The 14206-nt window shown below is 41.8% G+C and overlaps 1 protein-coding gene across 2 annotated transcripts in view; it reads right to left on the bottom strand.

Moving 5' to 3' along the window:
- Positions 1–7036: 7036 nt before the first annotated feature.
- mettl22 (methyltransferase 22, Kin17 lysine) overlaps positions 7037–14206 on the bottom strand; it is a 46881-nt gene continuing 39711 nt past the window's right edge. For both annotated transcript variants that reach the window (XM_062453731.1, XM_062453723.1), the window contains exon 12: positions 7037–10834. In XM_062453731.1, the coding sequence (XP_062309715.1) occupies positions 10718–10834 (117 nt within the window). In that variant the 3' untranslated portion in view covers positions 7037–10717. The remainder of the gene's footprint in view (positions 10835–14206) is intronic.

Raw genomic sequence — 14206 nt, 5'->3', positions numbered from 1 at the left:
AAACAGTACCATCTGCTAACTGAAAATATGCCCCCCAAAACGTAAATAAGCTTGACATTTATTTAGTGGAAAATCGCTCATTCATAAAAAGATCACTGGTAGCGATCATTGTCAGTAACAACGCAAAATGCGATATAGCCCTGTGTGGAGAAGCTGCCCCGGTAAATTGTACTACTACGGTACAGTAGTAGTACAGACTAGACTACTGCTGTGTTCGTCTTGGTAGCGATTGCGTTGGTTGAATTGGATTTAACGTTCCGTTGTACGGTTTAGGCTGAAATGAATTATTTTCATGAACAGATTGACAAAGTTTAGGCTGTTTATCACAAAGTAAAATGAGTAAATAGTTATCACCCTGGCCTCTTTGCTTGTGGCGTTCCTGCAGCTGCCTTGCAGTAAAGCTATAGTTATCCTAGCTATCCCTCAAGTTAACAGACGCGAAACGAATGTTCTGCTACAGGTAGTCACGCGTGTTTTCGTGACGTTAGTGACGTAGTGACGTTAGTAACGTCAGTGACTGTGGCTAGCAAATTAGCCACCGTTAGCTTCACTTTTCGCCACAAAAACTTAACTTAAGCCCAAACCATGCAACGGAACGTAAATTCCAATAGAAGCAACGCAATCGCTACCAAGACGAACCTTTTGACACCGCCGTTGTGTATGTAGGCCAAATATTGACTGAGTTTTAGGGGGGCGAAAATAAACAATAATAATAAATAATAATATATATGTGAGAGAACAAAGGTTGTGCTCTCGCCAAAGGCTTGAGCACACCCAATAATAATATATATGTGAGAAAACAAAGGTTGTGCTCTCGCCGAAGGCTTGAGCACACCCAACTAGAGAGGGTACAATTTCTGGGGAAATTGTAGGGTGTGCTCGCTTGCGTCGGTTGCAGATGGGTCCGTCCCCTTAAAGATCCTGTAAAGTGGACCTGGAAACGAGTTTTAAGTTCGCCACACCACAGAATGTGTTATTAAATACCCATCCAAATGAAAAAATAACACCGACAAGTATGTTAAATTAGGCTTTGAAATCGTGAAAAAATCAGCAGTCTTCTCTGCTTGAGACTGGGGGGGCGTGTCGCCTGAAGGAGCTGAAGCTCCGCCCCTCGCTGCCCAGTGCCTACCTCCGACCCAGATAATGGACGCTATGTCAAGCCGAACAAAACCGTATAGAATTTGAATTTATTTGTTCAATGAGTGAAACATACAGATGCATATAAATGAAATGTTCCCCTGAGCTGTACAGTAAAATTGGACACCAGAGACAGCAGACAGTGAGCTCTCCAACTAGGCTACTTCACACAAACACATTAGCTACCATTTCACCAAAATACCATCATTCTACACCGAGTAGCCTAATATCAAGTTAGCGGTTTGCACTAATTATAGCAGAGATACCTCTGGAAAAGTTATCTAGTATAATTATAACAAGCACACAGAACTGAGTGATAAACTGCTGGCGGCGGTGGATGGTCCAGGTGCGACCGGAGGATGACCGGCCGGGGGGGCAATGCTCGGTACTGCTCCGCGCTGCAAGAGAAGCCGTGTGTTGGTGAACCCCGTCTGTCTCTGGTCCATGTTAAAACTGTCCGCCGTGAAATGGTCAGTGGCGCAGAGGCGGCTGTTGGAGTTTATCCGAAGCTTTCCATGAGCGTGGATCTTCACAAAATCTATCCACCTATTTTTCCTTTCATTATCAATAGGGAACTTAAATGGCGTTGCAGCGCAGCTGGAGTTCTTTCATCCAGGCAAGATGCAGTTGCGGGTGGTGGGAGACATCCTGAAGCTAGCTAGCTGATGTAAGCTACAATAACAGTACAGCAGGAGAGCCATTCAGTGATCTGACATAGATGGGGCGAAATTACGTAGATAGGGCATTTTTGGGCTCCGCCCATTAAAACTTGATCTGAAAACGGAAGAGAAACTGTTCTTCGGTTTAACTCCACATTTCAGTGCAACAAAGTTTTAGCGCTTTGCACATGCTTTCAGGAACTCATTTCACACGTATATAATGTACTTAGAAGCAAAACATGGAATTTACTTTTTTTAGTTTTTTCCCATCTAGTGATATTTTCAAGCATTTAGCCTACTCAAGAACCCCCTTTGAAACAAGCTACTGTAACAACGTTGTCACCGGCAGTATTTCAGATGGAATCGCAATTCAAACTGTAACATCTGCTAACTGAAAATATGCCCCCAAAAATGTAAATAAGCTTTACATCTATTTAGGGAGAAATGGCTAATTCAGAAGAAGGCTAGCCAAACTTCACTGAGTGAGGGGATTGTTTTTAAGCGCCGGAAATGAGAATGTTTCTTTTGACAAAGTTTAGGCTGTGGCACTGAAGCCAGCGACGCACCACACAAGCTTGAGTTTAAATACATTCTTTAATGTGACATTACTTACTGTACATGCAAGTCTTGATTTGCTTAAATGTACATGTATGATGCTACTATTACCCCACGGCACGATACGATACTCGCTGTGCAACAGCACATCTATGCACGTTGTATCCATGCGTTGTTGCTAACGTAACAACGTTGTCACCGGCAGTATTTCAGATGGAATCGCGATTCAAACAGTACCATCTGCTAACTGAAAATACTCCCCCAACAACGTAAATAAGATTTACATCTATTTAGGGAGAAATGGCTAATTCAAAAGAAGTTTGCTACGAGCAAGCTAGTTGCGGTGGCTAGCCAAACTTCACTGAGTGAGGGGATTGTTTGAAAGCGCCGGAAATGAGAACGTTTGTTTTGACATAAAGTTTAGACTGTGGCACTGAAGCCAGCGACGCACCACACAAGCTTGAGTTTAAACTTTACATACATTCTTTAATGTGACATTACTTACTGTACATGCAAGTCTCGATTTGCTTAAATGTACATGAATGATGCTGCTAGTAGTAGTACACCACGGCACGATACTCGCTGTGCAACAGCACATCAATCCATGCGTCGTTGCTAACGTGTGCTGACGTGGTGACGTAGCTAGCACTGAGTACCCTTCGTTGTCTAAAGGCACTTTTTGCCACAAAAACGTTGTAACCTCCTAAACCGTGCAACGGAGCGTAAATAAAAATACAAGCAACGCAATGGAGACCAAGACGAACATTTTGACACAGGCGTTGTCTATGTAGTCCAAATATTGACTGATCTTTAGGGGGGCGAAAATAAACAATAATAAATATATATATGTGAGAGAACAATGGTTGTGCTCGCCAAAGGCGTGAGCACACCCAATAAATAAATACAATATTGGGATGGGGTAGATAGATGGGCTGTTAACGGGTGGGCTATGTACAGGTGCAGTGATCTGAGAGCTGCTCTGACAGCTGGTGCTTAAAGCTGGTGAGGGAGGTAAGAGTCTCCAGCTTCAGAGACTTTTGTAGTTCGTTCCAGTCATTGGCAGCAGAGAATTGGAAGGAAAGTCGACCAAATGTGGAATTGGCATTGGGGGTGACCAGTGAGATATACCTGCTGGAGCGCGTGCTACGGGTGGGTGCTGCTATGGTGACCAGTGAGCTGAGATAAGGCGGGGTTTTACCTAACAGGGATTTATAGATAACCTGTAGCCAGTGGGTTAAGCGTCGAGTATGAAGCGAGGGCCAACCAATGAGAGTGTACAGGTCGCAGTGGTAGGTAGTGTATGGAGCTTTGGTGACAAAACGGATGGCACTGTGATAGACTGCATCCAATTTGTTGAGTAGACTGTTGGAGGCTATTTTATAGATGACATCGCCAAAGTCTAGGATCGGTAGGATGGTCAGTTTAACAAGGGTATGTTTGGCAGCATGAGTGAAGGATGCTTTGTTGCGATATAAGAAGCCGATTCGAGATTTAATTTTGGATTGGAGATGCATAATGTGACAGTGAGCGTCAGAGATTGAAACGGGATGTAGAGCAAGGAAAAAAAGAATAAGATTAGTAATCTAAGTGAGTGAGGGAAACGTCATCTGCGTAAAAAGTGGAGGAAGCAGAACAAGAAGAGAAAAGAGAAAGCAGAGGCTAGAAAGCACAGTCTGGACACCTTTCCTTTGAGTCCAGATCCTGTCCAACAGTCAAAGCAACAGTTAGGATTTTCAAGGTCAGGGTTGTGCGCAGTTAGGAATAAATAAATAATAATTTAATAAATTAATTAACTAAGACGGGCAGAGTAAGCTCCAAAATCAGAAAACCACTACTCTTTCATGAAGCCTTGATTGAAGACACAAAGAATAAGTACTGTAAAGCAAGAAAAACTAAAACAACTAATAGCAAAGGTTACAACGGGGAGGATAGTGAAGAAGTACAGGCTACAAGGTTTTGCCGAAAATGTCCTTGGATTTTCAAAGAAGCGTCGCCATGTTCAGAGTGAAGACCTCTGTTCCACCAACAGAAATCCCACAAACAGGTTCACTGCTGCTTTCAAGTCCAAAGACAAAACCTTCTTCACTCAAGATGACAACAGTTGGATAACGACTGGACGAAAACAAGCAATTACCAAAAACAAGGTGAAGAAGCAGAAAAGGTTTCTGGCTGACAAGGAAAAATCTTCACAAAAAAATTCTTACTGAAAACACAAACACCATATCATACTCCCTTTTCTGTAAGCTTCGCCCATTCTGTGTTGTACATCCCACTCTCTCTGAACGGAACACGTGTCTGTGCAAGATCCATGAAAATCTCAGATTTGTCATTGAGAAGTTGCATAATTTGGGGGGTCAGATGGCTGAGCGGAGTTGGGCTATTAATCAGAAGGTTGTTGGTTTGATTCTTGGCCGTGCCAAATGACATTGTGTCCTTGGGCAAGGCACTTCACCCTACTTGCCTCGGGGAGAATGTCCCTGTACTTACTGTAAGTCGCTCTGGATAAGAGCGTCTGCTAAATGACTAAATGTAATTTGAGGCTCATTGATACTTCAGATCTCGAGAGTTTGACAAAAATTATAACCTGTGACACCTCCAGGAAAATGTGCATGTATGATGAGTGCGAGGAATGCAAAGACAAGACTGTTAAGCTCTCCAGATTTGATGGCTCAGCAAAGGTTGCATTCACTCAATGGGCCACAGCAGAGAAAGCAAGGGAAGATGCGAGGGAGGGTCCAACCACTGTCAAGATCACAGTGAAGAAAACAATGGAGGACACACAAGACAATCTTGGGAGTTATTCCACACTCTTCTCCATAAATTCTAGACACACATTCAACATAAATCAACAGTATTCCTACTGCAGAGAGTTGAAGAAGAACTTGTCAAAAGAGAAGGCAGTGATCCACATTGACTTCTCTGAAAACTACACATGCAAATACAGCTCAGAAATCCAAGCGCTCCACTTTGGCTCCTCGCACCAACACGCTACTCTGCACACTGGTGTTTTCTACATAGATGGTGAAAAAGAGCCCGTCTGTTTTAGCAGTGTCACCCTCCAGACACAAAAGCCCACCAGCTATATGGGAACACATGAATCCGGTGCTGAATTATCTACAAGCCACATACCCAGATGTATCTGTTCTACACTTTGTGATGGACCTTGTACCCAATACAAACAGAAATTGAATTTCTTCATTCAGCATGCAAGACGAGGTCTGAAAGGTGGAACATGGAACTTTTTTTGAGGCAAGCCATGGCAAGGGGGCCCCTGACGGTGTTGGGAGAACCTTGAAAAGAACAGCGGACAAGCTGGTGACCAACGGCCGCGACATACCTGATGCCCATGAGCTCTATAAGGCCCTCACATCTACAACTGTTAAGTTGTTTTATGTAGCATCTGAAGCAGTGGAGCAGGCAATGTAAAAGATGCCAGACCAGATTCTACCAGTGCCATCCACAATGAAAACCCACCAAGTGGTCACATTCACTCCAGGAGAAATCCTTTACTGGGAAATAAGTTGCATGTGCCCCACGCAAAAGCAGCTGAGATGTCAGTGCTTCACCACACAGCATTTCACTTTTAACAAGCAAGCCCAAAAGGTGCCAACAGAAGCAATTGCTTGGGAAAGTGGAGATCTCATTGGGAAGGGGTGTGTGCTTAAATATGACAATGACCTTTATCCTTGGATCATCATGGATACAGATGAAACACCTGCCCGTGTTCTGGCCTCCAGAAGACAACTTCCTGTGGTATCTCTTTGATGATGTGCTCAAAATCATTCAAGCACCACAGCCTGTGACATCCCGCCACATGGAAATCCAGAGGGATGTGTGGATGCGACTCTCCCTGTCACTGATATGATGCTCTTTTTTTAGTTTTTCAGACCAATGTTTTCCATGACCAATGTTTTCCATGAAATATCCAATGTTAATGTTTTCATCCCCAGTTTTATGAAGTTTAAAACAAGCATATCATATAGATAAACACTTTGTCCATACCAACCTGTCACAGTGAACCACTCCATCACATCATGGGGTCATCTTGTTAAAAATGTATGTAACATAAATGAAATTTTACTGAAATTAATGTTGATGAAATAACAGACTTTCCATTGATGGTTTCCAAAAAAGGGCCATTTTACTATAAGGAAAACATTACATTTAAAAAAATACATTTCTTGATTTACTACTCTACTGGCATACATATTGTCTGTGACGGGGTGGTACAAGAAAGACTCCCTTGCCTGAATAAAAAGGATATTATTATTAAGGCTTGTGCCTGAAGTGGGAAAATATGTTTTATTTGAGGATTAACATATCTTTAAAGTTGTAAGTAAAAAAAATAAAATAATAATTGTTCTTAATGAAAATTTGAAGGTGAAAATGGCACCCGTCTGGTAGGCTATTTACAGCTGTCTACAACAGTGAATTTGTAGGTACAAAAGTGGATACTAACCATTTTTATTTGTCTTTGCTGGTGCACGTGGATGCTGCTGTACAAAGAGTAGTAGAAAAGACCGCTCTTTTACAAAACAAAGTATATGTATTAAACAACCCAGCGGCTGGGTTAAAGTGAACCATTTAACCCAGCGGCTGGGTTCGTACTTGGTGGCGTGGATGTGTGTAACATAGGACGACAATCTGCATCAGTTTGACAAATAAACACCAAATAAACGCAAATTGTTTTCAGCAGTACATTTATTTCTTACACAAACGTGGGATTTTACTGTAGAAATGTGGCTAGCTGCCTAGCAACTAAATTGACATACAGGCCAAAGTGAGTTGACAGCTAAAAGCTAGCCTCAACCTAGGATAATCTCACCATTCACAGTTGCTGCAAGAAGTTACGCTATTTCTGCTGTCGCTAATTCCTAACTTGGTTGGATAGAAACCTTTTAACCCTTGTGTTATCTTCGGGTCATTCTGACCCATCAGTCATTGTGACCCACCGTCGTATTGCGACAAATTTACCGCATACAAAGACAAAGTGAAGCATTTTCTTTTAACACCTAGGCTGTCTCAGACCCCCCACATTGCAAAGGTTAAAAGAAAATTATTTTAATTTGTTTTTGTATTGGGTAAAATTGGGTAAACACAACGATGGTTCGTTATGAACCTTTGGGTCATGTGACCCGAAGGCAGCACGAGGGTTAATAAATGAACAAAATGTGTCCTGGAGTTGAAAAGACTGTTGACAGTTAGTCCATGTTTATATGGCGCAGATAAACCAGCAGTTGGGTTGAAGTGTGCCAGCCGCTGGGTAAGGTACCAGGTGACGTGGTGGTGGAAGAGAGGAGGGGACAATCTGCATTGTTAAAACTGAGCAATGACCCAGCCACTAACCCAGCGGCTGGGCTGCACAAAAACTACCCAACACCATGTAAATAACCCAACAAAATGACCCAACAGGCTCAACCCAGCATTTGGGTAGAAAAAATAACCCAGCATTTTTTTTAGTTAAGTGAAAGGAAAACTATACAGTACTTATATCATTGATTTTCGTAAAGTTCTCATGATGCTGCTTCTTGATCAGACTTGCAGGCTACCCTATTCTGCAAGTTTTCTGACTACTGCAATCCCTTAGCTCACACGCTCGCGACTGGTTGTCGCAAAGTATGACGTGTCCATCAATCGTGCATTAGCTAGGAGCATGGGGAGCAACTGTTCTGCGCAAGACCAGACAAGCCGCAAATGGAAAGATGGCGCAGTCCGTTTCGCGGACGCCATCTTTAAAAACCTCCGTAGCTTGGCCTAGTTATATAGGTCTATGAGTTGGACCCTATTGGTCCGTTGTGTAGCCTTTTTCTTTGCCAATGTGTTGCCGATTTTAAAGTCCTTAGTTTGGGATATATTCATGCAGTGCCCGTGAGTATTTTAGACTGTGACACCGGTTCCTATTTAAAAAGACAATGTGCGTTCTCTAGAGGCTACATTTCCCTTGAAAAGATAATGAACTCTGCCAAATATAACCTTGTCAGTTGGCTAAAGTGAGCTGGCTAGCATAACGAGTTCGTAGCCTATGTGGGTGGCTCGCTACGTTACCCGCACTGTGCGGTGATGATGGATTAAAGTTAACCCACACTTTCGACCCTCTCGACGGTCTCCTCGACAGCTTACCCTTGATCTCTTTGCCCCGTGTTGCCTTCTCGATGCCCAGTCTATAGACTGGGCATCGAAAATCGACATGAAAATAAATGCGTTTGCCATTGACGAGGAAGCAAACGCATTTATTTATCACCATTAAGACCATCAACGTGCACGTTGCTGATAGACAAACAGATTCCTGCCTTCATCGTAAAACACTTTATCTAACAAGCTCGTCGTCCATATTGTCTTGTAGTCTAACGATTTGCGTTTTAGCAGCAAACTACGTGGACAATTAAGGCCTAGGCCTATAGCATAATGTTATTATGCTAATAATAATAATGACACAATTACAACTACATTTCTTTTGTACATAGTTAGCCTATCCTATCTGCAATTTTGCTAAATTTAAGTATTGTCTATGTAGTCATTTGCTTATTAGACATAAGTATCCCTGCCCACCCGCACGTAAAATGTCAAGCTAATTGCGTGTGCACCCTATTCTTAAGTATTCTTAACGTGACTTCTTCCAGAAAGAACGTTCCCTTTAAGCCGGGTACTATGACAGCTCCCTCATCCACCGCTTCATCAAATTAAAATGACACGCCATGATTGACCTGAACGATAGGCTACGTAGGTCAAGGTCCTTTTTTAGACCTTGACATCATTGATTAATAAACAGACACCCTATAAACACATCTAAATTGACGTTTTTTGCATTGTTTTAAATAAATAGCCTACTATTAATGAATACATTATCCAGTAGCCTAACTTTTTAATATGGTTTTTGTGTCGGGAAAATAGGGAGGATAGATGTATGGATTTAGGTTCGTTTTGCAATTGTAGGCTACAGTTAACAATTATATTGATATGATAATTATACTTGGATAATTTAGATTTAGATATAGGCCTATGCCTGATGCCTAAACATTTGGAATCACAAACTACCATATAGCCATATGTTTACTGTGGCTATGGTGTGTATCAAATCATTGTTCATCATTGTTTAATGCATTAGGCTAAGTGTTGTGTAGCCTATGTAGGCTATTTAAGTTGATTTTCTATAAATGTAGCCAGGGCTTGACATCAGCACCTGCCCACCCCGCCAAATGCGGGTAGAATTTGGCTGTGGCGGGTAAAGCAGTCACTCTTACTAGCCACTTTGGCGGGTGGAATTCTATATATCTCTCTCTATATTTTTTTGATTGTAGTCTTCTCAAAACACATCTAAAACAGGGCTCTCAAGCCTCATGCATTGACCGTGAGACACACGCATTTCAACCAGTTCATACACTCACACGCCACACCTTGTATTTCTCAGGCTGAGAAGGCAACGCCAACCACGTATCGCTTTCCCGTGTTAAACTGTCTCGGCCACCGTGCGTTCGTTACTAGGCAACAGATGCGCGAACACACGGAACAGTCTCAGCCACCATACGTTCGTTACTAGGTAAGCAACATAGACGCGCGAACACACGTGATGGAGAAGGTAAGTTGAAAGAAAGCTTGTCTAACATTTTTTATATTTACTCCAGAGAGGCTAGAACATTGGTTAATATAGCTCATTTTTGGCTAATGAAATTGCTCAGTGGCTAATAACTTTGGAAAACCACTAGCCACCTAGTGGCTGGTGAGCAAAAATGTTAATGTCAAGCGCTGAGTGTAGCCTACATATTGAACTGATGAGAATAAGAAAATGAGAATGTCCGTGGTAAATCATCGTTTTCCCGTTGGGTCAGTGTTACAGGAACGTCTGATTAAGCAACAATACGGTCTAAGCCTGACAATTAGCCTGCCCCGGACCAGGCTAGTTTCGAAGCATAAGTTACCATAGTAACTGAGTTCGAACTAGGTTGAGCTAGCTTTATGGAACCGAATGAACTAGAAATGAGTCCGACTAACTGACATAAGTCTGGCTTATTCAGTAAACTCGCTTTATGGAACAGGCCTCAGGTTTATAACGACAGTCTTATTTACAAGATTCGACTGGCAACACTAATTAATTTAACACTGCAAAATCAAAATTATATAAAGTTCCCCCTACATGTACACAATCTGAACCATGGTGTTTGTCATGAAGTACTCTTAGACAGAGAAAGGAGGAATAAAGGTCTAATTGTCTTTATGGGTAATAAAAATAAATAAAAGGCTTTGGCTTTTTTTACCAGGTTCAATGAAAAGCCATTAGACTGATAATATGTACCAGGAACAAAATGGTTGCTGAGGATGATATGTGATTTAATGACTCGATAACCCATCTCAATTACCCCCCCCCCCCCCTACAGTGTACCAAGAGGGTTGGATCCAATTCCAGCTAGTTCTGAATCAGTAGGAACGAAGGATCCAGAACCTGTTGAGATGGCCCGAACGGGTGTGGCGATAACTTTCCACAATTCCTGCAAAAAACAGCAGCCGCAGCAATTAGTTGGAAGGTTATGCGTCTTACAAGCTTTCGTGAGATGCATAGGGATAAACTCTCAACAGAAGCACTTTACAAATATGGCTTATGGACACATTTGATAGAGATATGAGATCACAGAAGGACTAAAGAAAAGTAATCATAACAATTCTGTGTCAAGCTAATTCCGAGATTTGTTTCTAAACACATTAGAAATGTTAGAAATGTATTGCTTCAACACATTACAATACAACATTATGCTGATTTTTTGAAGAGCCAGCTCACAATCACCACGACTCTGCAATGAACATTTTACACTGGGTAGATTACAAACCTTCATCCATTTTTATTGTAGCGGTATTTGACAGATGAGAGAGGTGTAGCTTTCCTACGAGTGGCCATGGTTTCAGTGCTCTCAGCGGACCAGTGTTAGATAGCAGAGAATACTGCTTATTTTTCAAGATTTTGATAACTTATTTTATTTACTTGGCGATCCTTCAAATTTGGCTGGGTGGTTAGTAACAAATTTTTCTGTGGTGTGACTAACTCTTAACACATTAACTACCGGTCAAAAGGTTTATAACGCCCCCAGAAGGGGCAGCCAAATGACAAATCTTCCTCAGCCTTTGCTAGAAAGGAACCCAGGACTAGGGCTGGGCGGTACGGCCTAAAATGTTTATCCCGGTATAATTCGTAAGCACTGACGGTAACGGTATATATCATGATATATTAGTTATTCTTAAAATGTCATGACAATGCAATCTGCACCGCAGTGGCTAATCTACCGCACTCGGACGGATTTGAATTGGGTAACTCCGTAAGGCATGAGTTTAATTTTCCAACTTTTGCAGTGCTTTGCCACGGAAGAGCGACTTTAGCGTTCAACAGTAGCCTACGTTTATGGGATCGCAAGAAAACTCTGTTAAATATATTCGCGCACATGCATGTCTTTCGGGTGGTGAAAAAGATTGCTAGTGTTCCCACCTTTGGCTAGCACAATTCAACGACACAACTTACAGAGTAGGCTACTGTTGGTCGATGTCGGATAACTTAAAACCAAATAATTTCCAAACGACAGAAGAGGCCCCCTTTTTATACCAATTTTTCATCCGGCAAATCAACCCCACTGGCTTTATTTTCAAAAATTGTTAACGCTTGCTTACACATGCCAACAATAGCAGTTTACTCCAATGAATGTTCCTCTGGAGTTGCGCTAGCTTGTTTGTTGACTTTCATTAGCTGGCACAGTGCGTGCAGCGTCCATGCTTAAATGTTTTTTTAGTAAAAGATACAAATTTGAACTAGTCCACTAGGCTGTATCACTTGACTTATATTTTATACCAAACAGAAACACTTAATACATGTATTAATATATTGTGATATCCATGATATGGCAAAATCAACTCCCAAGCCAATGAACTGACCAATGAACTGCCTTACCAACACTAGCAGTCCCCTTTCTTTAGATTATAAAAACTAGCGACAAACGGTCGCAGACACTTCTCCTATGAATTAACTTGGCTGGTGTATTAAAGAATATATTGTGCTTATTAAAGTTCTGTCTTATGATCTGAGAAGTGTGCTCAGGCTTAAACATGGTGTCTCACACAGGGTGTGGGAAGCAGGCTGTTCTTTGTGTCTCTATCTCTTCATTTTCAGAAACAACCTTGAAACCGGGTGGAGACGGCACCCGAGCAGGTGGGACGCATAGGCAAGAACAACTCCCTGATGCACGAGAGAACAAGCTCAACCCTCTTTTCATCTTTCTGTTTTAATTGCACTGTATAAATATATGCTGGGGAGGGACAGATAGCTAGTTGGACTTTGTGAACCAACCCAAACTCAAAACGTTGCGGGTAGGGAAACGTAGACAACCCCAGAGCTCTGTACTTGTTGATTTCAACTGCTGCATTAAAGCTGATATTATCGGACCTCTGCGACTCCAACCACTCTTTCTAGAACACAGATTTGTGTCATTGAATACTATCATTACATATTGGAATAGACACAAAATAATTCAAATACTTCAGTACGTACAACACTGCCAAATAGATTTTAACAAAAGGAAGTACTTCAAGACCGACTGAATAACCAACTCAGTCTCACTGAATTCAAAGGAATTCTTTGAGGAAAGGACTTTTGATCAAATTACACGGACACGTTTAAATACGGACTCCGCTTTGGACCCACAGCTTCAACACACCGACAAAAGTAATTGCGACTAGCCATATTTCTTACTTGTGACATTGGCATGAAGTGATTTGTGTGTGTTTGACTAGACCACACGTACAACTGACTATTTTTACCACTAGACTCTTCCAGTTATTAGTATTCCTATTATTAGTCTACACTGGCAGGCCTGATTCGTCTTCCCTATTCCCGCTCTTTTCACCTTTCCATTGTTCAAATTGTTCATTTTGTTATCCAACTCTAAAACTAACAATAACGATATTTAGTACTGTTCATAATATTTCCATTCACTTCAATAAATCATTGTGTATAATTTGTTCCTTCATGATATCTAATCTACTCTACTCTCAGAACGAATGAATTCCTTCAGAATACTGATTATTACATAATAACCGTAAGATTTCCTTGGTTGCTAAACCAAATATCAAGGTGGTGCCTGGTGGTGGTGGTGTTGGGGGGGATCAAATGGCTGAGCGGTTAGAGAAGCAGGCTATTAATCAGAAGGTTGCCGGTTTGATTCCCAGCCGTGCAAAAATGGCATTGTGTCCTTGGGCAAGGCACTTCACCCTACTTGCCTCGGGGGAATGTCCCTGTACTTACTGTAAGTCGCTCTGGATAAGAGCGTCTGCTAAATGACTAAATTTAAATGTGTCTGCGTGATGAACTGAAGATTTCAAATGGATTCATAGATCCATAAGATCTTCTTCCAGTCTTCAGGAGTCCACTGGTGGTGCTTCATGGCCCAGGCAAGCCTCTTTGTCTCATTTTGCCACTGTAGCAATGGCTTTCTTACTACCATTCAACCTGTCAAACCTGCAGCTCAAAGTCTTCTCTTCACAGTTGAAACTGAGACTTGCTTACTTTGACCAGTGTTAAGCTGTGCTTAAAGCTGTTGTGGCTTTGGGTCTGCCAGAGGTCTGCCAAACATCTTCCTCTCAGTATCCTCTAGTTTCCAAGTGCCTTTTGATGATGGAGGAGACTGTACTCACCAACACCCTGCAATTTCTCAAAAGGAAAGACCTACACTTTTAAGGGTTATAATGGTCCGTCTGTCTTCCTTTGATAATTGCCTTTTTTGCCATTACGATAAAGCAATATACTACTTCTGCAGTACAATACTGTCCAATCAATTCTTTAGAGTCACAGTCTGTTCCAACACTGCTTTTATACAGACAAAGAG

This window comes from Osmerus eperlanus, chromosome 2 (genome assembly GCF_963692335.1).
Source record: "Osmerus eperlanus chromosome 2, fOsmEpe2.1, whole genome shotgun sequence".
Classification (NCBI taxonomy): domain Eukaryota; kingdom Metazoa; phylum Chordata; class Actinopteri; order Osmeriformes; family Osmeridae; genus Osmerus; species Osmerus eperlanus.
This window is presented reverse-complemented; position numbering and strand designations above follow the sequence as displayed.